The following is a 27,978-nucleotide window of genomic DNA, read 5'->3' on the forward strand; positions in this document are numbered from 1 at the left end:
TCGAAATGGAGGGCATCCCACTCCATAATTTCCGCATGTCCTTGATAAAAATAGGCACATATTGCCTTGCATCTCACAACGGACCTCTATCCGCCTGATTCGCGGGTTTGGTCTGTGTAATCACTGTTTGCCTGTTCAATGGTTCTTATTCAACCCAGCTGGTGTCATCTTTATTTTCGTTCTGCGTCAACGTTATAGGTTCAAGTGGCCTGGGTCTGGGTGATAATTTACCAGCAACAAATATGGCGGCCGACACCACGATCTTCCTTGTAACATTCTTCCTTGGCTGTTTCTGTTTCCATGGAATTGATGCAAGTCTTTATTCAAAAGATGATCCAATGGAAATATTTGATAACTCAACGATAAAAAGTCACATATACAACAGTAATTATGTTTGGATTGTCGAGTTTTATTCAAGTTGGTGCGGGCATTGTCATGCGTTTGCTCCTACCTGGAAAAGGTTCTCCCGACAAATTCAGTGTATGTATACAGTGACAAACCTTCCTCTTAAAACTTTTAGACCCTTTCCATACCAAATCTTCGTATAGTTTTAAAGCTAAGCTGCGACGCTAAGCTGATCCAGTTGTGATTTTTTTACACTCAGGCCAGATGTTTTCTCGGCTCGGCAGGCTTAATCGAAAACAAATAATGAGATTTTGTTACATTTAGAATGCCAAATGCTTTATTATGATCCAAAGTAAAAAACATGATAATGTTAAGGTTAAGTTGTGAAAAAAAACCCTGCCATCGGTTTTTTATCATTGTACGTATAAGCATAAATGGATGGTACTTTTAATTAGGGAGCAAACATTTCCATTCCGATAGAGTCCCAGTAAATTTAATTTGTTTGTACCAAACCTGCAAATCTGGTCTTGGTGTGTTGGTCTTGTAAAATCAACCTTATTGAACTTTATGATGACCCTGACACTAAATTGTAAATGCAAGAAGACTTGTAATTAAAGGCCTTTCATGTATTCAAAGTTGGAAATTACAAAATATATTAAAGAAGCATAAGTATTTGAAAGCACCTCAGACCATTGTGAATTATTTCAATCAAGAGTTGATGTTGCTTATCAAATTCATGTGCTTGGCATATTTGCTAGTGTATCAGTAGGAGGCTTTTATGGAAATTACAATAGAAAATATCAACAAATCCGAATAAGGCTTTTCTATCAATCATCATTACAAAATTCACTACAATCTTATTTCTTCTCCTTTCTTCAGCTGCTCTTACATAATAAAACTCTTTCTGATCTAATAGACCTTTTCCCTCATTATGTCATGGCGCAGTGCCTTCTGGTACTTGTAGTTAAACCTGCGACCATTTGTTTATGGCTTCTATGGCAATCCGATGAAGCTCTGTTTTTATTCAATGCTCTTTGTTCAAATAATCAAACAAATGATAGAAAATAAAGCAGTATGTACCAAGCAACACATCCCTAGGTTTTGGCAAAGCTTTTGCCTGGAAACAACTGCGGCAGGAAATCATTCCCATTGCAATTTCATAGTGAGCAAGGATATGATAATGCCTAGGCCTGCACTGCCCATGATGCTCTGTTTTATCAAAAGCGCATATAACAGCAGAGGTTTGTTTGATCACAGTAGAAAACACAAACAAATGTTCACAGGTTTAACTACAACTACCAGAATGCATTGCACCATGACATAATGAGGGGAAGGTCTATTATTGATATTCCATTAATTTAAATGGATTCCATTTGCCAAAATGTGGTCTGATCATTACCTTATGGCCAAATGAATTGATGCACCATGACATAATAAGGGGAAGGTCTATTATTGATATTCCATTAATTTAAATAGATCCCATTTGCCAAAATGTGGTCTGATCATTATCTTATGGCCAAAAAAATTGATGATATCAACCTAGACCAATCCATAATGTCATACAATTTTATAAAATTTGTTTTAAGAAACGTGGAGCCTTATCAACATTTTCTTCTGTCTTTTTTAACATTGTTCTGACCATGAGTGAGCCATGGTTTAACAATTGTTCTGCCTTTTACTAGGGCTCGAAAAAGGAAATTTTTAACAAGTTTTTACAATGTAAGCACTTAACAGGTCCACAAAACTGTTAAACAGTTAACAGGTGCTTTCAAACTAGTTTCAAGGATTCAGAAAACCATGATAAAGACATAATTGGCTTCCTGTCATTAAGGATAAGCAGGTAATAAAGGATAGGTGTTACCATATTTTTACGACATCAATTATCATATTTAGCTAAAAAACCAGTTTCCAGTAACATTTGCTTGCAAAAATTGTTCTATTACAGGAACAATGATAATAAATGCTGCTCCTCATATCTGATCTATATACTTTTATTTTCATGAGTATACTAATAAATTAAGCCTATCATTTTGACTACAGTTTTATTTTTATCAATGTGTATTATGTTTCAGAAATTTCCCTTTCTTTCTTTTCCCAACTTGTTTCAATAATATCAACACTAGAATGGATCAAAGAAAGCCTCAAAATATTGCCTCAGATTTTCCTTTGATCTAAATTTATTTATATTTATTTTCTGATCATCCCTTAAAATGCCATGTTTCTACTATTCATGCCATTGTGACAGCCTTGCTATACTGTTCTGCCTTTTGTAACATTTTGTTCCCCACTTTCAAATATGTTGAGCCACCTCTGCCATACCCTTAAAGTATTCATGATTTCAGTATAAAAGTAGGAAAACAATTTTTTCTCTGTTTTGCGTAAGAAATGTTTTAATTTTTTTTGTTAATATTTACACCTGTTTCCAGTCTTCCTTATGTTGCTCTTGGAAGAAATGAAATGAATAAAAACAAGGTAACATAAATGTGCACCATAATTTGAATTTATAATACAAAGCAGATTTAATCCCAAAGTGCTATATTAAAGCTGAGAGATTAATATTTCATTTTTATTGTAGCCTGGGATCATGTTGTTAGAGCTGGTGTCATTGACTGTGCTGAAGATAAAAACCTGGATACCTGTAGATCATATGAAATCCAGTCATTTCCAACAGTTAAAGTAGGCATTTTTTGAATTTTTGTCAAGAAATCTTATTTGTTTCCATTTTACTAAAAATTAGTCAAGGAATTATATTTATGATATTCAAAAACTTAAACTTGCATACTTTGTGAACTTTTGGGCCTTGCCTGTTTAAGGGCACATCCACTCTGTTGAAATTAAATCTGTTAAATTAATGACTTCATGAAAATAATGTATTAATATCAGTTGTTCTAAATTTTTGTTTGTTGTTTAGTATATTATTGTTGCAATTTGTGTTATATTTGTCATATTTGCCTGTGTTGTAGCTTTTATTTGTAATTGATAAAGTGGTTTGGCCCTAAAGATACTCCTCTGATGACAAATACTTCTTAAATATGAGTAATTATTAGTACCTATTTCGCTTGTAATACTTCTTCTTAATGAATGAAAGATAATACAATGCAATCCTGTCTGCCAGGTTGTAGGATATGAAAATATTATTTAGAGCATGTAATCCACTTGGTTACACATAGTTTCTCAGTTTCCTGTATTGGATGGAATATCTTAAGAAAAAAATGAAACAGCAGTAGTAAATCAAAAATAGAAAAATTAAAACAATAAACTATAACCATCATTCCCAGCATTCAAAAGGTTGCAAATATGCCTTCCATATTTGAATAACATTTTAAAAATATTTTGCTAGCTTTTTGGTGCCAACTTGAAGAACAAGTCTGATGTTGGAATTAATTTCAAAGGTAACGTATTGGATTTTTAAAGACATGCTTTAATAATTTTCTTTGCCGTTTTTTGTGCTATTATGGCCAATTTTCGTTTTGGAATGGCCATTATGCAGCATATCCTCGTAACGTAAACTTTCCAGCTCGTCATCATTTTTTTATCTGTTTATCTTTGTATTAGCTGTTTGCTGTTTTCTGAGATTTATTGTTAATTTGTAATTATGTTAACTTGTAAGTATAGTAATTCTGTTTGCTGTTTTCTGAGATTTATTGTTAATTTGTACTTATGTTCTGAGATTTATTATTAATTTGTAATTATGTCAACTTGTATGTATGGTAATTGTGTTGGCGATGGGCCATTTCGGCCTACAAGCCTTATATAAAAAAAAAAAAAAAAAAAAAAAATATTTGTGCTGTAGTTTTAGATCTTAGATACACTTACTTTTTAAGAAAATAAGTCATTTGATGACTAATAATATAATATAATATATAATAAAATAGGCTTTTATTCAGTTATACATGTAATCAACATCTTAAAGTATCTATCGATATTTGAAACACTTGATCCTTCACACCTTTTTATTTTCAATTACCTAAAATTTTGGTTAAACAGGACATTTGTTGGTATTGGTATTTAAACAAATGGTATTGTTGAAGAAACAAGAGGAAAGAAGAAATCCTTAGAGATTGAGCTGCTTGAATTAGCGGTCTTATGGGAAGGAGGGGTGTAGAAAAGGATGTGAAGTCTGCTACAGAAACAATAGATGCAAAACATGATCTAAAAAGATAAACTGGTTTTTCCCCCTGAAGATTTTTAGCAAAAAGCTGCTGAAATAGAAACGAAATCAACTCGTGTTAACCGCCTTCATCTATGTATTTGTTTACTTGTGAATGCCTTTATGCCTTGGTGTATTGTTTCACGTATTTGCTCTAAATGGCCTTGTTATAGATTTCTCTCAATCATGTTTTTGCTTTTAAGGACAAAAAACGGTACGAAAAATTCGACACTGGTTGGTAGAATTCGTGGAAAAGCAAGACACATTCAATGATGTCTTAGATTTCTCACCAGCCGAGTAAGTTTTGTTTGAGGACCAATAAGAAGCAATTCATCTATTTGGATCCCTATCTCGTCCTTTGTCACATGGTAATCAATTTGTAAATGAGAAACAATATTCGCCTTGACGAGAGTTGTCTTCTCAGCTACTTTGAACATTGTCAATTGAAACAGTAAAATAAAGCTCAAGTGTATAGAATGGAGATCCTCCCAAACTGCATTAGAATTAAATGAATAAGCGAGGGTAAACAGAGAATATCCTTAAAGCAAAACGAGCGTAAAAGATCGTGACTCCTTGTTAAATTCGTACTGATTTCTCCCGTTTCAGGTATAGCCGAATTTGATAAAGATAAATTTATGTTATCAAAATTTATCGGTCCTTCTTCACACAATTTTGTTATGATCCGCCTTTTATGTTCTGCTTCAGTCTTCATGTCATCGAAAGTTTTACATCAAAACGATCAGAAACGAAGAAACCAAATGCGAAGCTTCTTGTTCTAATTTTTGAAGAGAAGGACTCCTTCATCGGAAGAGAGGTATGTTTTTATCATGTAGTGGCATAACTTAATCAAGCACTGCAAAGCACCTTAAAATGTGAAGAAGGGGTTTATTTTTCTGGGATTATGTGAACTTAAGATATTTTTTGTTTCTACAAGTAAGTGTTTTATAGTCCATAAACCTAGTTTAGAATTGGATTTTGAAAAAAATCTAGAGCCGTTAATGGTATGTATTTTGTAGATTGATGTAAGGTGCGAGATTATTATTGACAGCCTGAGAAAATCAAAATTAGCAGTTAATGCAGTTAAATCGAATTTTAGTTCTGAAAAGTAAGCCCCTTTTTATCCAGTTACTCAAGCAGTAAAAACTTTTTCACTGCTCGCAATGAACGCAGCTTTTATCAGTTTGCTAGTCATAGCAATTTTAATTAGGTTCTGATAGGCTAACCTAAAATCAATTAAATGCCCCCTCTTTCCCATTTCTTCTCTTTTATTCTCTTGATCATATCTTTTATCAAATTTCTTCTTGGTCACAGCATTGTTATTTTCTGATTACCAATCAGCGTTGCATTGTCAGTTTTTAGATTGGGATTGCCAGTTTCGATTTGATTACAGTTTTTGTGTTTTTGCAGCTTATTCTCGAGACAACCAATTGTAAAAAGCTGAAAGTAAAACGCGTTTTGGAGACACAGGTTTGTTATGGTGTATATTGGAAAGTTTATTTACATAGGCCGGAAAAAATTGAGTGTAAAAATATTCGCAAAATGATTGTAGGTACTGGGCCAGAAAACTAGCAGTATCGTTTTTAACAAACTTCTTTATTGGTCAAGGGAAGCAGGGAGAAGAGAGGAGAACTGGTTATCGAATCAAGTTAACTGATTATTTGAAGGTGTCTTCTATAAATCAGATTATAGATTGTTTATGCTGGTCGGCTGCCAAATTATGTAATATGCCAGAAGAAAAGTGCTTGATAAATCCTCTGCTTTATTAACCGAATCTTGAGGTAAAGAAATAAAAGAACTTTATGTCGGGGAGAAATATTCATTTTACTTTACTTTTTCTCCGATAAATATGTTCGTACGGCAAGCCATCCATCTTGGCGAACGTCATCCATCGTTTTTCCTTGTTGATCTGCAATGTGTCCTTCCCACTGTTGAAAGAATGTCACTTTAATCTACATTGGATGTTCTTTTAAGAGGATTGTTTTTGTAGACTGATTTGGCTGAGAAATTCAATGTGGAGGAGTATCCATCAATGATTATTGTTGATCAGAAAGGATCGTTCAAAGAAGTCAGCGGGTATTGTGCCTTTTTTTCTCTGATTTCTTCGTATACATTCTTATTTTGCAGATATATTTTTAACAAGAATCTAACGGCAGGTTGAAATGAAAATGATATGCTGTCATGCAAAGAAAATGATTATTTGCTTGAAGAATACTGCAAAGTCTGACGTTGATATGAATGCATGCAGGCATTTTGAAATGAATGCAGGCTAACATTTTGTTTAATAGCGAGCAATAATATGATTTTAGTGAGCATTTTTATGATCATGAATAAACATGCATCCATGACATACCCTAGATCGAGACGGGCGCACTAAACGTTATCTGACAAAGCAAAAAAATTTAAAATATTTTCCTAATTTAATTTTTATCCTTAATTGCTTACCTACATTTGTATTCTTTTATGGCAGTAAAAGAACATTAAAACCTACAAAATAAAGAAATAAACCTAAGTGTATTTGGTTTTGCAAATTTTAGAGAGAACAAGACGAGGAAAGGTTATTTGGCTGCCTTGAATAGAATTGAGCCGTTATCTCAAGATCTCTCTCAGACCATAAAGAAACCCAAGAAGACGAAAGGCCTAGCTGCGAATTCCGGTGGTGACAATTAGTAAGGCATTTATTTGAGTGATATGTAAATTTTTTTCGATAATCTCTTGGCTTTTGTGCCATTTGAATGTCATTAAAAATAGAGAGGATAGACTTTATTTTATGCTAAAAGTCTTTTTGGTCTCACATTAGGAAAATTCAAAGCACTTAGACGTTTTTGGAAAATAGTGGCCTACTTTCCTTTCAATTATATGTCAACTTCTGAATTGTTTTAATCCAAGTTTGAGAATTTTATTGTTATGCACAGGCCTTTTGAAGACTTTCTACTCACGATTTATTTGCCTGGGTAGTTTCTAGTAAAGTGTATTTCTTTGTTACAGTACGACAGATGTGTTTATGACTGACCTTGTTAGTAGCATCAGCTTTTCATTGCGAAGAGAAGTGCCAAAAATTAGAGTCATCAAAGGCGAAGCCCTGAATGCCTTGAAGAATTGGGTGAATCTCTTAATGCAGGTATGCTAAGCATAGGGCTCAAATCTTGATTGGCTGAGAGCTTGCACTAAATCACGTGGCCTCTCGCCACCTAACCAATCACAGCCCCGGAAAGTGTAAACAAATTAGTTCGAAGAAACTGTCCTAGAAGTCCACGCCAGGTGCGCAGGTAGTTTGTACACTGGCAATTCAAGTATTGCGCCATCCGCTGCAAAATGGCAGTTAAGCCGCCAGAACTTTTTGACTAAGTAAAATTCAAATAGCTGTGGCCATTTATGCAAAAAGATTTAAAATGAAAGTAGAAGATATTTGAAAATATATCTAGGCATAGTAAAAAAGATGCAGATTGCAAAAATCATTCTTGATTCTTCTGATTTCGAAGCAATATTGACCATTTCGTAGAGATGCGTATTTTGTGTGTGGAAGAGTTCACTCTTGAGTGTTCGTGCTAAATTGTATTTATTCCTTTACCGTTGAAATATTTAAGATGGGTAACCTTTCAGCGGTGCTAATTTTCAAGGGGCCCTATCGAAATACTAAGTTTTCGGACGTGAATGTTGACGCTTTGGTTTTATGCACATATCTTGTTCATTATTGAATGTTGTGGATTTCTTCTGATTCGTAATTTTTTTTAATATTTCTAGCCTTTTTATATTTTTGATACAATTCCCACATATTATTACAAATGTTTCGGCATGTCAGACAAAGATTATCAGAGAAGTCCTGTTTTTATTAAGCCAGTGCTCTGTTTTCGTTGCTATTTTTAGCATATTGTTGATCGTACGTTGTATTAAGTGATGTGACTAGATAGCAAACCGTGCTCTTAAATTCATTATAACAACATCTACTGTATTGTGTTCTCTTCTTTTCTGTCAAGCAATTAAAGTTTGCTTAATTACCCTTTAAAAATCCATTTTGCAGTGCACCCCCGCAGAGGCATTTCTGTCGAGGTACTTGGCTGGACTTGACAAATGGCTCAAGCGTCCAGCTCACCAGAGCTCGGTGACTTCGGGTGAATGGCTGCAATATATGGATGAGCAACAGGTGAGAGAAGCAAAAATGCTTCAAGTCCGTTTCCATGCCTTGCCGGGAAGTTTTTTGTCTGCAGGGAGAGCAAAGATCCGACTTGCAACGAAACTCTTTTTTCTTTCTTATAATTATTTTATTTGGTATCCCAAACTTTTGGCTTTCGGGATTGATGTCTTTTTAATGCTGTCTTTATTATAAATTTACATCTAGATTTTTATTCTGTACTATGCAGTATTTTTATTTAAATATGAAACTTGGATTTTGGACGTAAATGTAAATGACATCAAACTAAGGCGAGATTTTTCAATTTGACTTGCTAATTATTGTATTTCTTTCATATGCTAATTTGATTTTTGTTGATATTCTGTGATTTCGATCAAAGCTGCGTTTCACATACATATTTATCTCCTGTGTATTATTGGAAGAAGTTGAATAGAAGAATATATAATTTTTTGCAGAAATTCGACTCTTATTTGCCAGTTGAAGTAGAATGGCGTGGTTGCCAAGGTAGCAAACCTCATTATCGTGGGTTCCCGTGCTCACTTTGGGTCTTATTTCACACAATGACTGTGCATTGCGGCACCAAGCCGAAGCCTGATTTGACTGGGCTTGAAATTCTCCGAAGAATCCGTGGTTTCATTGACTACTTCTTCGGATGCAGATATTGCAGAAACCATTTCGTTGCCATGGCATCAAATCTTGATAACGAGGTTTGTATCGTTGCTCTTCCCTTAAAACACCTTAAAGCAAGATGAAATTTGTAGCAACGTATTCTATATAGTCGCAACCACCATGCTTTGCGACTTCATTTCAAGAAAAACGGCTTAATCTGGTATTGCATGAAAATACAAAACTCAGTAAATTTCTCAAGATAGCTGCTGCTAAGTATTCCGGTTGCGCAAGAACCTTTAAGGTGTCATACAATTCTCCTCTGGTAGAAGCCAGGCTTTAGACAAACTTGATCTCCATTCCTATTCGAAGCCTGAAAAGTGTTACTAACAATATTTCTTAACAAGCATTCGTAGTATTAAATGAAGCCAAATCCATGTTGCAGGCGATTTAAGGCTTTGCTTTTGGTCCTATAAAAATAAACAATTCCCGGTATCTTTTTAAAATTTTGCAATAATCGATCTTATTGACTGGTTTTGTTTTCCTGAATTTTGACAATACTTCTAATGTCTTATCTAACAAACGAGCTTCAGAATTATATTCTTACAGTTGTGATGTCAACTTGAATTAATTGAATGGCAGCTGACATTTGAATTTTTCTTGAGAATGATAATAGTTAGATGCTAAGGAAAATTTGAAAAGGGAGTATTGACTGGAAGATTTCTTTTAAATTATTTGCAATTTTATACATGAATCATCTAAGAAATGTAGAAAATGAAATTGAAAAAATCTGAATTGGAAATAGTCAAGTACCATTTTTGTTGAAATTATGTGTTATTTTGGAAGCCTGGATGATTTTGTGTTTTTCAAAAAAAATGTTTCGCGTTTTGAAGGTAAAATCAAACGATGATGCTATTTTGTGGCTTTGGGAGCGGCACAATAGAGTGAATGCACGTCTGGCTAGTGACCTTAGTTCGGACCCACAGCACCCAAAAATCCAGTTCCCATGGGAGGAAATTTGCAAAGAATGCCGGTCTGGGGCCCGAAAGAACAATACCATTGTCACATCCCCAGGATATGGTATTAGTGACATGAAGTGGAACAGACGTATGATGTTAGAATTCTTAAAAAAACATTATGGACCAGATAACATACGGCTCAAAGACAAAAACCCATTTGCGGATGGAGAAAACGAAGAATCAGACACTGTAAGGAAATCTTCATTTTACTTTATATTGTCGAAAACAGGATTGGACTCTATAGATACAAGTCTCTGCGTCATAAGTTATTGCTCGACCATAATTGTATGCCTAGGACTCTATTTTTATTTAATCAGTACCCGTAGAAAAAAGGAAATGCGACATATTGTTTAGAATTGAATGCATTTCATTATTTAAATAGGGGCATGATAGTACGATGAAGTTGAGGAAAGTTTATACGAGAAATTTCACGATATTACTATCTTTAGACAAGTGGCTGGGAAACCTGAAATTTCATGTTTCCGTGACTCGGATTTGCATTTTTTGATAGACTGGATAAGAACTTCTCACCTTAACATCTCCCATCGTTATTATTATTATTCTGACGTTTTATTCTCTGAAGCTATTATGCTCTGAAAAGCTTTAGAAGCATTTCTGATAATTTTTGCTTCTATCAAAGCAATTTTCAAAATTTATACGACCAAAATTGACTTTTTTTTGCTTGAATGGATATGTTATTATTTTGGCGAGAAGAATGATCGTGAAGTGATTGAATTTTTTTGGACTGTCAGAAAAGAAATTGTTCAAGATCAATTTCATTTTTGCTACTGTCAGCCCCCCCCCCTGGGTTTCTCTTAAACCGCTAGATTAACATGTGTATTCAAATTAGAAATTTAAAAAAAGATCGTTTCCAAAGAACATATTTATTTTGCATTAGTTTTTTAGGAATTCAAGTTGATAGATATTTCCGAAACTGAATTACTTTTTTCCCGTTATTACGCAAACAGAGGTACTATCTTAATTTTCCGTATGTAGATGAACTTATAGGTGAGCAGAAGAATTCGATTGTAAATAATTCTCTCATACTGTTCCATTGTTGAAACTGCTTGTTGTAAGTTGCTCAATATATTCAAGAAGCTGAGAGATAGGAAATGGGCTTACATCTTTATAGCTGTCAAAGTATTCTGCTGTTTTGTGCAACATTACACATCTGTTATGTATATATTAGATTTTGCAGAATACAGGGCCACACTGGTATTCTGCCACAGTGAGATCTAGTGCTTATAAACTGAAATTATAGTACATTTTCGAGTACTAAGGCTTTTCGCCTGACATTCTTCAGAGTATAAAATTTCAGAACATAGATCGAAAACTCTACGCTAGGAAATATATATACCCAGTTGTGGATCAAATTAGGCCAGTGAAGAGTGTGAGACAAAGAGCTTCTTGAAAGCCACTTCTAAAAATTAAATCTGTTTATCATTTTTGTTTTAATGGATACTTTATCCTTTCTGGGTGGGTCACGCATTTCTGGAGGAATTTATAACGTTAATTTGCTAAAAAATAAAACTTCGCCTCTTCCTTTGTACTTTAATTTCTTTGCGTCAGTAATCTCTCGAGATACCTTTAATAAAATCAGCTGCCACTTCTCTCTCTGCAGGAATTCGTAAGATTTGCCTGTCCTGAACTCCCCGAAGGCGAACATCCTGGACGGGAAGACAGTAGCTCTAATAACAATGACGTCATTGACAGATCACATGAAGCTAACCCTGGCTTAAGTGCCGTAGGCGAAAAAGACGTTAGCGGTTGACATGACAGAACAGCTACATGCACGCAAGACAACACATTCTTACTACAACATTAGTAGAATCTCACGGATTTAGATCGTACACATATTGAACTCAAGTGAACTATGACACCAACTGAATACTTTCACACCTTTGAACTATGGCACCATTTTATTTCAACTTAGCTAAACGCTGGAAATCAAAAGTTTAAAAAACGAAATGAGACATTTCGCCAAAATTTTGATCACCGAAATAAAGCCAAAATACTGTGCAAGTGTCAAAATATTTGAAGATAAGAATATCGTACTTACAGATATACATAATGCATATCAAAAGTTGAAATGAATTGTTGATAGACTAAATTCGTAAATTCTAATATCCATTATCGAATATTGAAGCAGGCTCACATTACCAATCTGTTACCAAATTCTCCCCAATGGAGTTGCATTTCCGAGAAAGTGATTGCTTATTAGAAATGTATCATTTCTTAAAAAGCATTTATAGATTAAGTCTTCGTAGCTCTGCTATTAGTCCCCTTCTGCTTGCGATATCTGATGTTAAAAATGTAAGATTTTTTAGGCAAAATAAAGAAGGGATATTTGTACAAATAGAAACATTAATTTTTGTGTTCTTTGGTTTGTTCATATTGGTCCCATGAACTACCCGAAAGCCACCCGGTTTTTTCCAAAGGTTTTTACTCTGAAGTAAGGTCTGTCGTCATTTTGTGAGCGTAGTCATGTCGTGTTCGACACAGTAGCTCTCTTAAAAAATCTTCTCAGACAGATGATGGAATGTAGAGGATTTTCAATCAGTTGAAATCTTATATAAAGTCCTCAAAATATTATTTTGAAAATAGCGTGGAAAGCGGCAACAGGTCATGATGAAGAGCTTTTTAGAGCCAACCCTCTTCAGAGTATCAAAGCTGGAAAATGACCGAGGATAAGCCAAGTGTATATTAAGGTACGGATCCAAAGTAACAACAGAAGCAGTATGGCGCGTTTAATAGGTTTCTTGTTTTTAACCAATCAGCATCACAATCACTAACTCCTCACTTGGTTGGAGAGCCCAAGAGAAGTCTACTCGTGGCCTAAATAAATTCGATTTTTATAACTTGATTGGGGGACTTCTGCTTCCTTCAAGCAATCTTAAGAAGTCATTCTCACTCACTGCATTCAACTAACTACAGTTAATAATGTGGCACCTTCTAAGCCTTTTTCAATCTCCAACGCTTTAAGCAGCCTTTCCACTAATCGGGGGTTAAAACAAAAACGGGTTAAAATGAATCCGTTTTCAAAATGAGCCAATGGAACGTTTTCAAAATGAGCAACAATTTGCTTTAAGCTCGTTTCAATCCCTTCTGGACCGTTTCCACTACGCCGGGTTAAATGTATTCGGGCTTGGTAAAGCAGATTTAGATAATCCACAGTGATATACGAAGTGCCTAACCACACTGGTATACGGAGTACGTTAAGACCGTATTGATATACGATTGTTTTAATCTGAAAACCACGTTGCAACTGTCACAAAGGGAGCTGGACGAACAAACTGGGCGGATGTCAGGAAAGGAACAACAACAAAGTAACAATAATGAAAGATTATTGGCCTGCGTATTGGAAATACGACGAGTTTGTAACAAACGGATTATTATACAAACGCAAAAATCTCTACTAGATACTAGTTATGAAAACATTAGATATTGAAGACACATGTGGAAATGGTAGAGGGGGTAGTTCAAAGTGAAGGTAGAGCATACATTCTTTGAAAAGCAGATGGAAAATTTATCCACTATTTGAGCTAGTAAAAAGACGCAATTACAACTTCTCTTGCAAAGGGATCTAACTGACAATTAAAAATTAGAGTCTATCGATTGGAGTAAAACAGATCTTGATAACTTCAGTCGTGCAAAAATAGCGCTTAAGTTATCATTGTTGATCCTACCAAGACGATCAGTTAGTAGAGGCCAAAAATGGTGAGCAAAAACTTCTAACAAAGGTGTTCACCTGAATGCAATAAAATAAGCGTCTACAGGAGGCACAAACTATGTCATTGATCTGCAGTCATAGATAGAAAACGTTTTGTATTCATAACCCAGTTCATATGTCTCTAGTTTCATCGCAGATGACAGCATATTCAAAAACCAAGCCATCGCATAGCATCGTCTACCTTTGCTTTTAAGCTCAAACACCTTAGGTTTAGCATTATGTTCAGGTATCGTGAATGTATGAGAAGAGCCGTCAGGTATCTGACTTCCATATTTTGATTGTTTTGTCGTTTTCAAGAGCCCCTGACGCGATGATGTTCTCAGAGGGGTGACATGCACTGCAAAGGACAACATCTGAAAAAAGAAAGAACAATATTTAGCTTAGTTGGCAGCTTGTTCATTAGTTGAATAGCGAAGTAGGAGGCATGGAACAAGACGAAAGACTAACAGTAAGCGCTCACTGCTTGTGTAGTTTGAATAGTATAAATAACATGCATCAATAACTTAATGAGATGAGATAATGCCTGGAGAAAATACTTTATCAAGCTAGCAAGATGAACAATGTACCTTCATGACCTTCCAACTTCTGCACAACTTCTTTTGTCTGAAGATTCCATATGTAGACCATATTGTCCTCAGAACCGGACACAATCCACTGAAGATATAAAACAATGTAGAAATATCGATACTAAAATACATGGTAAACCATAATTCACTTTTCTAAAGTCTGAAGATTAATTGCATATCAAGCTATAAATAGTGCAGTGGGACTACGATTTTACCTGGACAAAAATAAGATAGAGCTAAATTTGGCACATAGGTTCCATACTATGCTGGGAAGAACCAGAAAAAGAGCCCCATCGATTGGACATTGGGAATTCTTAATTTGGGCAAATCCCCTAATGGCGCACTGATCCGCAGGGGTTCAAATTTTGATGTAGCAAAAACCACATAGTGTGTACATCTTTGAAAGACAATTTCACGCTGAACAACTTTTATTTAACAGACAGACCCTTAGAATGTGCAAATAAGTGGTGATTAGCAAAAAACACAGTGGGAAGAGTTATTAATATAGCATATTATAAAGAAAAAAAATACTGGCTGTGGAAAGGAAATCAAAATTTTGAATTCCCCCAAAGATTGGATGGTATTGTTGGAGAGTATTAAGTCACGACATCACACTTTTAGTACATATGTTCTTGCTGACGTTAAAAAAGTCTATATTCATATAAAACTAAATTGTGAAAATTCAGAAATAAAGATCTCAAACCATTATTCAACTTTTAAAATTTGATTCTCTAAGAGGCCGTGCTCGACAGTTAAAGAAAAAAGTTGTGCAATATATACACAATAGGATTCTTCCGACTTTCGCTGACTTATAAGTTTTGCTGATAGGTGTCTTGTCACACAATAATTAAGTATATAATTGCTAGCGTTACAAAGTTTTAAAAAATGCAACTGTCAGATCAAAGTGTGGCTTTACCTTTCCTCCAGTAACTGAGAAATTTGCAAATATACAGTACTTCTCATTTTTATGACCCGTGTACGTTTTCAAACACTGAAAGACAAAAAAAATGACAATAAACTTACTCCTTGTTTAGAGACAAACGCGAACATAAGTAAAGTCAATAAATTGATACAACAATGAAGACAAAAGCATTTCTGATAGTTTTGACGACAAAACAGCAAAGCGCATGAACAGATATAAAAATTGTATATAAACCTTAGGAAAATTCTGCCATTGTAGGACAACATCACTACAATCCATCTATTTGTGATTATCAATTTAGTACTTATCAACATCGCCACATTTTCATTTTGTAAATCATGTAGGTATTTAAAAATCCTAGCTATTGAGTTCAGTTTCTTCATTACAAAGTTAGTGTGTTTGAAGTTATCTATATGGACACAAGATTCAGCAATATTTATGACATTTCAGAATGCAAAACATTCAACCCAAAGGCGAGCTAAACAAGTACCTTTCCTTTGCTGTAATCCCATAGCTTCAGTGTGCTGAAAAGGACAAAAGCTGGTTTTAGCAAAAAAGAATCAAAGTAAGACTTTTTTAAAAAAAAAATAAATAAGTGAAGAAAGTACAATAGAAAAATTAAAAAAGTAAGAAAATCTGACATACTTATCTAATGTAGCAGCCAAAATATATTTTCCATTCGGTGAAAATCTAACGAAAGATACAGGTGGGTTTTCGTCATCTAAAAGATGAAAATTATTATTTTAATAACTGGCTTCTTTTCGGCATGAACACAAAACGCGACCACCAAGAAAAATGTAACATGTAGCCTGACAGCACGGTTTTATTTCGAGAGATATTTCACAATTCGCTGAAATCAAAAAAATTTCGTTTTCATTTTTCAACCAAATCAAAAACCTAAAAGAAAATTTCCGAAGAAACGCAAAGGGATTTTTTAACTTAGGGTTTCAGGCAGTTGCAGGCACCTGGGGGGCAAGGGAGGGGGGCGACCGCCCCTCCAATACTTTAGAGGACAATGGTCTTATGTTCAAAAACAGTGGGAAATGTGACGTCATCTTATTAAAAGGATAGGCATGCCCACACAATATTTGACCAAGTGTCCGCCCCAGGTTTCAGGTTTGGCAATAAACAACTAAAGGCTGAGTGGGGATGTCCTTTGCAAAATCAAAACCGAAATCTAACAATCGAAAAAGTTCTTATAACAAAAAACTGACCATATTTGCCAAAGTTTAATACCTTCTAGCTGTGAGTTTTCAATGATAAATCTGTTATGTTTACACAGTACTTCAATAATTCAAGGAACTATTTGTCTTCCTTGGAACCGATTAAACGAGGGTTCAATTTTCTGCCATATGAAACTACTACATTGAATTGTTTTTTTAAAATAGGCCACAGAGCACTTATTTTGAAATTTGATTCGAGTTTGCATTATTAAGTAATCGGCAATTTTGCGGCTGTTTCATCCATCGCTATACTAACTAAGGTAACAATTCGATCTTACCAAAAGGCCCAAAATGATACAAATAATAGAATAATTGTCAGAATAAATTAATGTGAATATAGCTAGGCACTAGCCAAAAGTATTACCCCGTGAATCCTCATTTACCTGGCAACGTCCATTTAAATATTTTGCCCTTTTACTTTGATATCAAATATATTTAGTTTATCGCTTCAGAAAAAGGCAAAATATAATATATAAAACGTATTGCAAAGAAATGGCTACATTTTCTTCCTTGGGCTTAATTTCCTGATTTTACTGACAAATTTCTATTTTGGTACAAAATCTTTCTACTTCCTCTAAAAATTGCTACAATTATAGCTCCGATATTGTTTGCAGCCCTTTCGCTAGACAAAAAATGTGTCAAAATTACTCCCAGAAACAAACGTCTTATCATCACTTTGTGGCCTCAGTGACATTTAGGAGACATGTATCCTAACAGCAGAGAAATCACAACTGTACACGGGAGAATTGGGGGGAAGGAGGGGGGGGGGTGCTGCGAAATTTAAGCACATGCATATCACGTCAGCGTAGGATTGTCGTTTCATTTACCTTACAAAACAAAAGATTCGCTAATCAAAAAAAATCCTTTTGGAATAAGGTTGATAAACTCACCAATCAGAGTCTTCAGACACTGGCCTGATGCAGTATCCCAAATTCGGCTAAAAAGGATACAAAACTCAATAAAAAAGCTGCCAAGAACAAACCAGAATAACAAAGTTAACATTCGCCATTCAACAGCAACTAGAATGTTTCATTATGTAAATTCAAAGCCTTTTTAAGCTCAATAAATTTTCATTAAAAAAAGAAAATATCTGCAAAAATTATAACCCTGAATAAGGCTTTCCAGCCATGAAAAAACAATTTTCAAAACCTTAACAAGATATAGGATTAGTTTAATTTTTTCTTTATTTTTGCCTTAAGGGCTTTAATCAGGCCCAAGCTGCTATCCATTATCTAGGCTAAGAAGGCACTACACCGAATGTAATTACCTTGATGCATGAACCAGATCAAAATGCCACAAGTTAAAGCATGCACAAAAGCTGTCTGATATTGTTTAAAAAACCATTATTAAGAATTGATGTCGCCGCTTAAAATCGATATGTGAGAAACTGGATTTTGGTTCGTTGTGTGAACAGAATATACGGTGCCAGGAGAATTGAGTTTAGGCGTTCAAACAAGCTGATGTGCAGCCAAGTATAGCTTAATAGCTTATACGTATAAACGTTTCTCTCTTCTAAAAGAACAAAGAGTCTTAACAACACGACATCTGTTGCTAACTTTTTGAATGTAACCATCACTTGTATAAACATTGTGTAAAAAGGGCAAGGGGAAAACAAAAGAAACTTTTTATCGAGTGCATGTTTTCAATAGACAGCGCCCCCAGTTATGGACTGTGCAATATTGACAAATATCCTGTCCAGGCAAAGGGCTGGGTCTAGTTTATGAAAATAATTTATGCAATTAAACCACTGAAATGTTGCATTGAAAATCTTCGAAGAAATATGCACTGTATATGAAACCAAACAGAACAGATAAGATGGTGCATGGTGTGTTTAAAGTCTTGTGAGGTTTGAAACGTTGACAATTTCAACTAACTGCATAATTTTGGAGGGTTGCATAAATTACCACCAGATTCCAGTCGAAACTGTGGACAGGATATTAACCAGTATTGCATAAATGTGGCAGCATTTGAGGACTGGGGCCTAGGCTAGTTTTCAAAAGATAATCTACAATTTTAAACACCCATTACATTAACATTGACTTGGCTTTGAAAGCACAAGAAATGCAAGTAGCTCTTACATACGTATTTGAAGGTATGCAATTAGGAAATAAAAAGATCCAAGTAAAGAAAATAATATCATAGTAACCTACCACAATCCATCGTAGCTGCTCGACACAATGAGTGCACCATCACGATTAAAATCAACCTGAAAAAAGCTTGCCATTAACAAGGTTTTCCATAAACTGAAATTCTTCAAAATACTAACAAGGCAAACATAAAACATTCATGACTGGAACCACTTTTGGATTGACCTATGCGAGAGGGGATCATCAGAATAAACGTTGCTGTATAGTGTAGTGTTTTAGTATTCCTTTTCTCAAGAAAAACCTCTGATCTTCAAGGTAACATGGGACTGAAAAAGAAGCAAACAGCTTCAAAAACTGGCTTATATTCAAATTTTAACATTTTAGTGTGTTTGTTGATTGATTTTGGAATTCCGCAAACATATGAATCAAAAAGAGGATTAGTCTAGAAAAATTGATGAAAACGCACCCTCGAAATTTTCCCGCTGTTTTCAAATTTTATTAGATCCCAGTTTTACCGCGTGAGTGTATTCGCCATTTTCATCACATAAAATTAGTAATAATTGTCAATTGTCCTTGGACAATCATGATTGGGATTACTTTGGGCTGTTGCTGAAAATTTTTCACTTTTATGATACAAATTTTGATTCCAGAGGACAAAGAAACATTTATTGAGTTCTAAGTTAATATGAAAGCCTTCGTGCCGTTGTAATAATTACATTGGCGATCACCGCCGAATCTAAGGCTGAACAGTGAGTGCATCTTTGACGGGATTTTGAACCATTCCTAGATTTAAGGTAAGTATATAATTGATTTTGTCTAAATATGAAATTTCTAAAGCGCTTTGGGTGGGGAGAGATAAAAACGTAATTTACCTGGATCTCGACACGAAATTTAGCGATCATTTGCCAATTTTTTTTATATTATTCTTTGCGATCGAACAGTGGCGCCAATATATGTTAAATAGCAACGCATAGTGATGAACTGGACAAAAAGAAGTAGAAATTCGCTTCGTAGAGGCGTGCAATGCTTTTTGTAGACAATGAGGTAAAAACACGCTGAAATGGCGAAATGGGCCTAATTCAAGCTGCGAAGCGATTTTGTTGTGAGAATCCTGTGTGCTGATTGGCTTAGAACATGGTAGCGAACAGAGCTCTCAGCCAATCAAAGATTTGACCGCTATGCTTGCCCTTGATAACCAAAAATAAAAGTAATATTTTCTATAATATCCAATTTCTCTAAGGTACCTTGTTTTTCTTGGCGATTGCATAGTCTAACTGGAATAATTGTTTTGAGTAGTTTATGGAGTTTATAAGTATCCATGACAATGGCATTTGTTTATCCTATTTTGGAAATGGAATTACAGACATAGAACGCTTTGTCTTTGGCATTTCTTCCATCTATTTATCGTGTCCTCAAGGTCAATTGTTTCAATAGGATATTTTTTTGCATGCCAAAATCGTCAATTCGTATAACTTCTTTTGGTTTATTGATGGTCTCATCAAGGTTTTGGTGAGTTTCAGCTTTGAAAAGCTTCTCTCGTTGGATGGTTGCCTCAAATTTTGGACTATTCCAGGCACTATTATTGCTTGAAATAAAGAAAGAAATAAAGAAAAAGGACCAAAAATAAAAAAAATTCTACAAAACATATCAGAGAACATGTAGGTTTCTTTTCACAAGATTTTACACAAATCAGTGAGGCCGAAATATTTCGGCAAAAGCTGGGCAAAACCGGAAATTGCTGAGACAATACCCTTCAGATCAGCTCAAAATGTATTTTTTGCAGCCATTTCTTGCATTCGTTTAAAACATTCTACTATTTTTGGGCATACTATTGCTACGTTCAATTAATTCGAATCTGAAAATGGAATTCATAACCTTATGAGGCCCCCTACCTCTCGAGGATCCTTAGCAATTTGCCCCCTTGCCCCCCTCTCGCGGCGGGCCTGGATAAGAATCAGATGTTTAGCCGATTTTTGATCGTGGTTTATTGCCAATGACCGGAAACCCCCAAAGCCTCACTTTAACGGCCCAATGATGCGGCGAATAAGCGAAGAAGACACAATGACATATTGAGAAGAAGAAATGAATTTGAAAATGAGGTCTTGAAGGTTATATTGCTCTTTTGTGGAAAGCATAAAAAGATTCTTTCATTCATTATCGAATAGAGGCGCGGAACGACCTTTGTCCAAAACATAAAAACGTTGGATTCGAATTATCTAGAACTCTTCGTGGGCCGCATTTTCACAATCAGTTTAGAATCCTGATACTGATAGCAACATTTCTAAACATTTTAACCTGGCGAATCACACAGAAGATGGCATGTCAGTTCTTGGCCTCTTGTTTGCCCCAACGGATAGTGCAAAGAGAAAGGCACTGGAAAAACGAATCATCTTTAACTTAGAGCTTTATATCCTTCTGGACTTAATAAACAATTTACGTATCTTCAATAACACCCCCTCCCTCCTTTTTTTTGTTTTTTCTTTTCTTTATATTTGCATACATATATATACGTATACATAAATTCTGTATTTGTGTATATGTATGTATATAAATATAATAATTGTTTGCTCTTTCTATATATTTATTTTCATGCTCTTATATCCGTCGCTCTTTTCCATTTGTTGAATCCCATATTCCTTTAACGTTTTTAGTTCTACCATCGCTTTTCAATTTTACTTGATAACGGGCTATGCTCGAAACGTCGCTATTTGTTTAATCAATTTTTTCCTGGTACAATCTATTTACATTCATCGTTTTTACAGCATATTGATTTCTGATTCAATTGATAAGAATGATTTGGCTTTTTAGATTCATAACATGAAAATGCTTTTCCTCAAACTACTTACAGCAGACACTGGATCTGAATGTGCTGGTAATGTCTTCAGACATTTTCCCGTTTTAACATCCCAAATGCGGACGCTTTCGTCAAACTGGAAAAAAATTAAAGATCAGCTATAAATTTCATCTCAAGTAAACACGAAAAAGTCTATATCGATTAACTGTATATTTAGATTAACCAGAAGAAATATAAGCCACCGCGTCGTCCTATACTGAAACCAGTAACACCCCCTCCCCTCCCTCGAATAAATAGGCTTTATTGATAGAAAATTTCAAAACCAGTAAGGTTGTGGCGAAACTACTCTGTGATCCACACAACCCATTTTAAAAAGGTTTTTATCACAATTTGTCTTTAAATTTCCCATTTCACAATAGAAAATGTGAATTAACTTTCTTACGGAAATCAAACTTCTGTTTCAAACATACTGAAAAGCTCTCTTGCTGATATTCAGTACAGCCAATACACTAATTCAACTAACAGCCTCATTTTTAAAAATTCTTCAAATTTTGATGTATGAAATTTTTGACCCTGGATAAAGGGCAAGAACTTTAGTCTACTTGGAAGTTTTAATTATGTTATGGCTCCCGACATTGATTTTATGGCGACATTAAGGTAAAAACTTTATAATTGGGATTTGAGGGTGATTGGCGACTTAGGGGGTAAAGTTTTCTCCCAGAACGCAGTCAAATCCCTAACAAGTTTTCAAGCTTCATTTCTCCGCAAAATACAAGCACAAACAATATGAAAACTGTGTCTGGTAGAAAAGTATGGCGAAAAACCGAATCTGAGCTCAAAAAAGTAGTAAAATTCCCCTGGAAGTCAGTTAGGTGCAAGATGAACTCGTGGTGCTGCTTCTGCTGTAACAGTATCAAATTATGTTTTCGGTCACTGGCTTTTTGGGCCAAGGATTTTAAGAGATCCCGTGTGTTGTATGACAAATTATACTTAATTAACTCGGTACCTTTAATGTGTTTATAAACCATAATTAACTATAAACTATAAACCAAGAATTCTTACAGAGGAGGAGAATTTTTAAGAAAAAATTTTGATCGTGTATGTGTGTTTTTAATTATGGGTTATAAACACATTAAAGGTACTGAGTTACCAATGTAAAAAGTATCAAATTAGCTTTATATTTAAAAAAAATTCCTCAGAAACGTAGCAACTCACAGATCCGGATACAATGAGATTGGATTGCGGATTAAAATTGCAGCAAAACACGTAGTTGCTATGGCCCTTCAGTGTTTTCATGCAACGACCCTAAAAAAGAATTTTGTTTACCATTACAAGGAATGTATAAGAATAGTTTATGAATCGATTTATTTATAAATTTGTAGATTATAAATTGCGGGGAAATTTTTGCTATGAAATATTTCAAATGCTGTCCACGAATGTTTGATCACAAAAAAAGTTTAGACTTGACATGCGAAAACTTTTGTCTTGTTACTAGACAATAAATAGATTATGATTTCAGGTATTAACTCATCTAGCTACAGTAACCAAAACCAATAGCTAAGATTAGCGGCAAGACCTACACTAGTGAGGTCCCAGATTTTGAGGGTTTTGTCATCGGATGCTGAGACAAGCAATTTTGAGTCTGACGACCACGAAACATCAGAGATGCCCTGAAAAAAGAAATTCAGGAAAAATGTATCAATCACTCGCCAAAAATACAAATGTTGCGACAAAAAGGCAATAATGCTATCTGCAAGTTTTAACAATATCACAATAGAACGAATACACCATGACTGAATTTAAAGAGAGTCTCATTTTGGCTTTATGGTGTATTGTCCATACTCTGTATTGTCCTTCAGGTAAGAGGTTCAAAGTGTCCATAACTGCTGGTTTCTTAGAAACCTAGATAGATCTATCCTTGGCATATATAAATTAATAAAAAAACCTTGAAGCGCTGCTCACACTTGCTTTGTGGAAAGGTTTCTTTGGAAAGTAAGCAAGGGTAGGAGGAAGATCAGGCCCAAAAAAGGAGGATCTATATAACGTTTTCATTCATTAATGTTAATATTTCTATGATGCTTGCCTTAGCATATTTAATAGTATTGTTCAATATGAAGAAAGTTAAAATGTATGAACAAGAAATTCAGATTCTGACAAATCAGTAATTTATGACAGATCAGCAGTATTTCATGACAGATCAGCAGTAATTTATGACAGATCAGCAGTAATGTATGATAGATCAGCAGTAATTTATGACAGATCAGCAGTAATTTATGACAGATCAGCAGTAATTTATGACATATCAGCAGTAATTTATGACAGATCAGCAGTAATTTATGACAGACTGGAGTTATTTATGACAGATCAGCAGTTATTTATGACAAATCTACAAATTTTGTCTTTGAAAACGGGCAAAAGTGTTCCAGGACTTTTTGTAAGGATATTACAAAGCATTGCCTTACCAATTTGTGGCCAGCAATTGTCTTTTCGAACTTCCCATCATAGGCACCCCAAATCTTTATCAATTTATCAGCAGCTAGAGAATAACGTTGGTCAAAATTGATAATTTTTGACAAATTAATACTTGATTAAATAATAATTAATAATTTTAAGCAACAAACATTCCCCCACAAAATCTGTATTCACACTAAATGTGCTAAAACTGTGCTCTGATCCGATATGGGCAAATTATTGAATCATTCAAATCCAAGGAACTTCTGTTGCACCCAATGCTAAATGAGACTGTAGATTATTTCAAAACAAGGATAGTAAAAAAATAGGACACACAGAACAAAGCCTATCACAATAAGAACTAACTGTATTTCTTAGTGAAAAAAACGACCTGGTCTACAAGTTGACATTTAATTGTTGGTTGCATATTTAGCAATTTCCACTATGAAAGTCAACCCACAAAACATGGTCTTATCAATAGTGAGCACTCAATATTTTATTAAATTTCATCTTTTATCTTTATATTATATCCACAATACTTATCTTGAATTTTGTTTTGTATGTACAGTTTTTATTCCTCTGGCATTTCAAGTTTTGACTGACACAAATCTTAACATTCACAAGAGAAATGATTTGATTCTAAAACTACAGCTTACACTTTTCCATCAAAAGTTATTCAAATAGGAAACTTATTGTTCAAAGGGAAATCTCTTCTAGCATTAAGTTTAGTCAAAAACATCTCTAATTAAAAAAGTCTAATCTAACAGTCTCAAATTCTTAAGACCACTGATTTGGAACTGCTTGCCAAATGAACTAAAATCATCAGACAACCTTAATGGGTTGAAAGATTAGACAAATCAATGAAACAGTCCTATCTGCAACTGCAATGCCTATAACGTACAAACCACATTGAAAAAGATAATTATACAATTTTTAATTTCACTTTAGCCAACATAATTTTCCTCTAAATTTTGCTTCAGCCAACAATCCATCAATTTAGATCAGTTACTTTTACATTTGCAGTTCTCAGAGTCACTATTTGTAAAATCAATATGCAACAAAAAATATGATCCTCCCATATAGGTTGCGGTCAATTTTTCATGTGTAAAAGCTTGACTTATAGTTACAAAAAAGGGAATGAAGGCAACTCATTAATATATTGATCACTGTATAATGGACTATTGAAAAAAGTTCCAAGTCAAGAAAAAGTTGCAATTCAGTTTAAGATCATTGTTGCTAAACCAAGCTAATTTCAGACAGAAATCTGGCATGCATAAAATGGGAAAACATATGCTGGCTAAAAGACAGAACAAAAAAGAATAAGTTTGTTTAATCAACTGGTAGCCAAGTGATGTGTTTTACAAAAAAATAAGAGCTGAAACATTATTAACTGCTGTGTTCCCATGTTTGTTCTTATTTCATGTTGCAACGATCCTGCTTTTAAGCAGTTTTAATCATAAATCAATAACAGGAGGTCTCCAGTTCAATTGATCTGTCTGGCTTTTTGTTAGCTGTCTTTTGCATTAAAATCAGAAAACCTAGAAAATATACTGATCTATTTTCTTTAATTTTATGGTCTTACTCAGAGATTTCATTAGAAGCCAGAAAAAGGCAAAAGTCCATCGCTTAATCATCAAACCTTTGCTGCCTACTTTTAACCTCACTTTAGTAAGACTTCTTATAAATGCCTACTTTTAAATGTGAGCCTTCTACCTAAAAATAATGGAAATCTTGTTTACTTACAAGAGGATGCCAGCCAGTCCCCATTTGGACTGAACTTTACTGAAGAAACAGCCTTGGTATGGCCAGCTAGGGTGTATTTCAAGGAATAGTTTGGTTTCTGAAATGAAAATAATAATAACAGTCAGTGGAAGGAATTGAAATGCCAATTGAAACTTTCATTCTTTTGAAATTTTGGGATGATATTCTTTTGAAAATATTCACTATTAAAATCAAAAATCTAATACTTCTTGTACATGAAAATGATTGAAACAAGAAATTACTATTACAAAATTACAAAAGACCAAAAGAAATGAACCCAGGGCCGGACACACATTACTTTATCATGCTTATCTCCCCCAAAACAAATTGACTTTAAGGCCAAGAACAAGTTCATCACAAGGCGGGGTCCTTCAAAACAAGACTGTGCATCCTCAAAAAATGCATTCATGGTTTAGGACCATTTGAAACCAAATCATCACATCCATAATTCATTGTTTTGTCATTTCTTAACCTTTTTGTTTACAGAAAAAGACTTAAAGGGCAAATGGCATGCAAAATGTTGTTTATATCTCATGTGAAAGCCTTTCTTTATAGTTTCCCATAAATGGGCTTGGTTGTGCATTGTTCTGTAGGATAGTGTTTATGTGATAAGAGCAATCCAACATAGCTATCATAGAGTAAAATTTAGACTGAAATCCACTGAAGTCCAGTAAGCAGATTGTTTGGCTATATGCATGGTAGAAATTTGATACCTATTAGTTAGAATATAAAACAGATTTGCTAGAAAAATTTATTTCAAATTTATTGCCATACTTTAAGGGAATACAAGAAAAAAACTGAGCGTAAAAAGTGGCATGGTATTCTCTATGCAGTATTTTCACTTAAAAAAAAATTTACACTAATACACTGCGGGAAGAGGCTTCTTAGACTTCATGGAGTGGGGCTTAAAAGAGACAAATGTTTATTCCATCTGGTTCAAAGTATTTTCTAATTGCTAAAGTAATGTCAGATGAAAAGGCATTGACATAATATGTAAGGAATGAAAATGCCTTGAAAGCGAGACTGCTTCGTGGATTCTCAAGATTGCTTCCCATGAAGTTGGCAAAAGATCAGGATTAAGAGCACCACAACGGGTGAAAATAACAAACAAAAACTAAATAATGAGGAGGAGACGAAACATAGAATCAGCATCATTTCATTTTGCTTCCAACAACATTGGGGTAATTAGAGGATGATAGCTTAAACCCTTAAAGGAGGCTGTATACAGAAGTTGCAGTACTTGCACAAACAAATTGACATTATTTTTTTAATTTGCATGCTAACATCATTTTCATTTTGTGATACCCAATGAAATATAAAGAACAAATGAAAGCAAAGATGTCTGTGTTGTAAGAATTATCACCTTTATGTAGTTTCTATCATAGGAACGCTGAGAATAACACTCGTTGCTTCAAAACCTTTTTACACAATTTATCATGAGCACAGACTGCAGAATATTGGTAATTTTGAATGAGATCTCCATCATGTAAAAGAAAAATTGATCAGATTTCTGCAAATAAACCATTAGATACAGCTTTGATCTACCACATTCAAATTAGAACAATTTGTGACATTTTTGCAACAAAAATACATCATGCCACAGTAAGAGACAAACATGCCCAGTCAATGACTTTGATTGGCGTGGTGTGGCCTTAATAGTACAAGAAGTCTTACATCTAATGTAGTTCTACTTTAATTGAACTCCTATATGTAAAATTCATAACTTTTTATTAGGCTATGACTATATATTTATATACCTTTGCATCTTTGGGGCCAGAAGTCGTTGTTGATGGCATTGACTGGGTTGTATTGACTCCAGCAGCTTTATCTGCTGACGGAACAGACCTTTCTCCTTCTTGCTTCACTGGTTGCTTTGATTCATCAGTTGAAGACATGCTTCATTTATCATTCGTTTTAAACTTGAGTGAACACTTTCTGCTTAGGCCCAAATTTCGCTTACAGCATACAGAAATCTCCTAAAATGATACCTTGAGCATATCGCAAATAAATTTAATTAAACACTGTGATTTTTGAAAGAGGTTACCTTCAGGGACATGTAAGCTACCAAGTTTAGCATGCCAGGGGTGCGATCAGAACATATCACACAGCAAAACGGACGCCATGATAAATATATACACATGCATTCAAGGCATCGCACAGCAACCTGGGAACAATGGTTATTAAAACAATAAGCT

The 27,978-nt window shown here is 34.6% G+C and overlaps 2 protein-coding genes across 3 annotated transcripts; one reads left to right on the forward strand and one right to left on the reverse strand.

The window, feature by feature from the left end:
- Positions 1 to 195: 195 nt before the first annotated feature.
- On the forward strand, positions 196 to 12,617 carry LOC135693411 (sulfhydryl oxidase 1). Of its 2 annotated transcripts, XM_065211892.2 has the most exons (13): positions 196 to 480; positions 2,921 to 3,021; positions 3,686 to 3,737; positions 4,699 to 4,792; positions 5,201 to 5,309; positions 5,903 to 5,962; positions 6,483 to 6,568; positions 7,030 to 7,161; positions 7,481 to 7,613; positions 8,514 to 8,636; positions 9,080 to 9,331; positions 10,124 to 10,438; positions 11,871 to 12,617. In XM_065211892.2, exons 1-13 carry the CDS (start codon positions 243 to 245, stop codon positions 12,018 to 12,020), a joined length of 1,845 nt encoding a protein of 614 aa, XP_065067964.1. In that variant the 5' UTR covers positions 196 to 242; the 3' UTR covers positions 12,021 to 12,617. The 2 variants fall into 2 exon arrangements, with proteins under 2 accessions (XP_065067964.1, XP_065067963.2); XM_065211891.2 differs by lacking the exon at positions 11,871 to 12,617 and having other exon boundaries at positions 197 to 480; positions 10,124 to 11,858.
- A 959-nt stretch (positions 12,618 to 13,576) lies between these two features.
- Positions 13,577 to 27,952, reverse strand: LOC135693413 (WD repeat-containing protein 5). The gene is made up of 13 exons (XM_065211893.2): positions 27,541 to 27,952; positions 25,766 to 25,862; positions 24,034 to 24,107; positions 23,152 to 23,241; positions 22,787 to 22,876; positions 21,624 to 21,707; positions 18,841 to 18,896; positions 17,581 to 17,627; positions 16,113 to 16,188; positions 15,958 to 15,991; positions 15,462 to 15,536; positions 14,546 to 14,633; positions 13,577 to 14,332 (listed from the first exon to the last, which is right to left on the reverse strand). The coding sequence occupies exons 1-13, from the start codon at positions 27,676 to 27,678 to the stop codon at positions 14,232 to 14,234; spliced, it is 1,050 nt and encodes a 349-aa protein (XP_065067965.1). The 5' UTR covers positions 27,679 to 27,952; the 3' UTR covers positions 13,577 to 14,231.
- Positions 27,953 to 27,978: the final 26 nt, after the last annotated feature.

The sequence above is a fragment of the Rhopilema esculentum genome, chromosome 11 (genome assembly GCF_057945365.1).
Source record: "Rhopilema esculentum isolate cy_ngs chromosome 11, ASM5794536v1, whole genome shotgun sequence".
NCBI classification, from domain to species: domain Eukaryota; kingdom Metazoa; phylum Cnidaria; class Scyphozoa; order Rhizostomeae; family Rhizostomatidae; genus Rhopilema; species Rhopilema esculentum.

Bases quoted from the DNA above. Each gene is read 5' to 3' on its own strand.
- LOC135693413 (XM_065211893.2), bottom strand. From the start codon at position 27,678: ATGTCTTCAACTGATGAATCAAAGCAACCAGTGAAGCAAGAAGGAGAA. The intron at 18,897-21,623 runs GTAAGTAGTTTG...AGCTTTTTTCAG, and splicing joins ATTCAGATCCAGTGTCTGCT to GTTGATTTTAATCGTGATGG. The intron at 16,189-17,580 runs GTGAGTTTATCA...TTCATCTTTTAG, and splicing joins GTGTCTGAAGACTCTGATTG to ATGACGAAAACCCACCTGTA.
- LOC135693411 (XM_065211891.2), top strand. From the start codon at position 243: ATGGCGGCCGACACCACGATCTTCCTTGTAACATTCTTCCTTGGCTGT. The intron at 7,162-7,480 runs GTAAGGCATTTA...TCTTTGTTACAG, and splicing joins AATTCCGGTGGTGACAATTA to TACGACAGATGTGTTTATGA. The intron at 8,637-9,079 runs GTGAGAGAAGCA...AATTTTTTGCAG, and splicing joins AATATATGGATGAGCAACAG to AAATTCGACTCTTATTTGCC.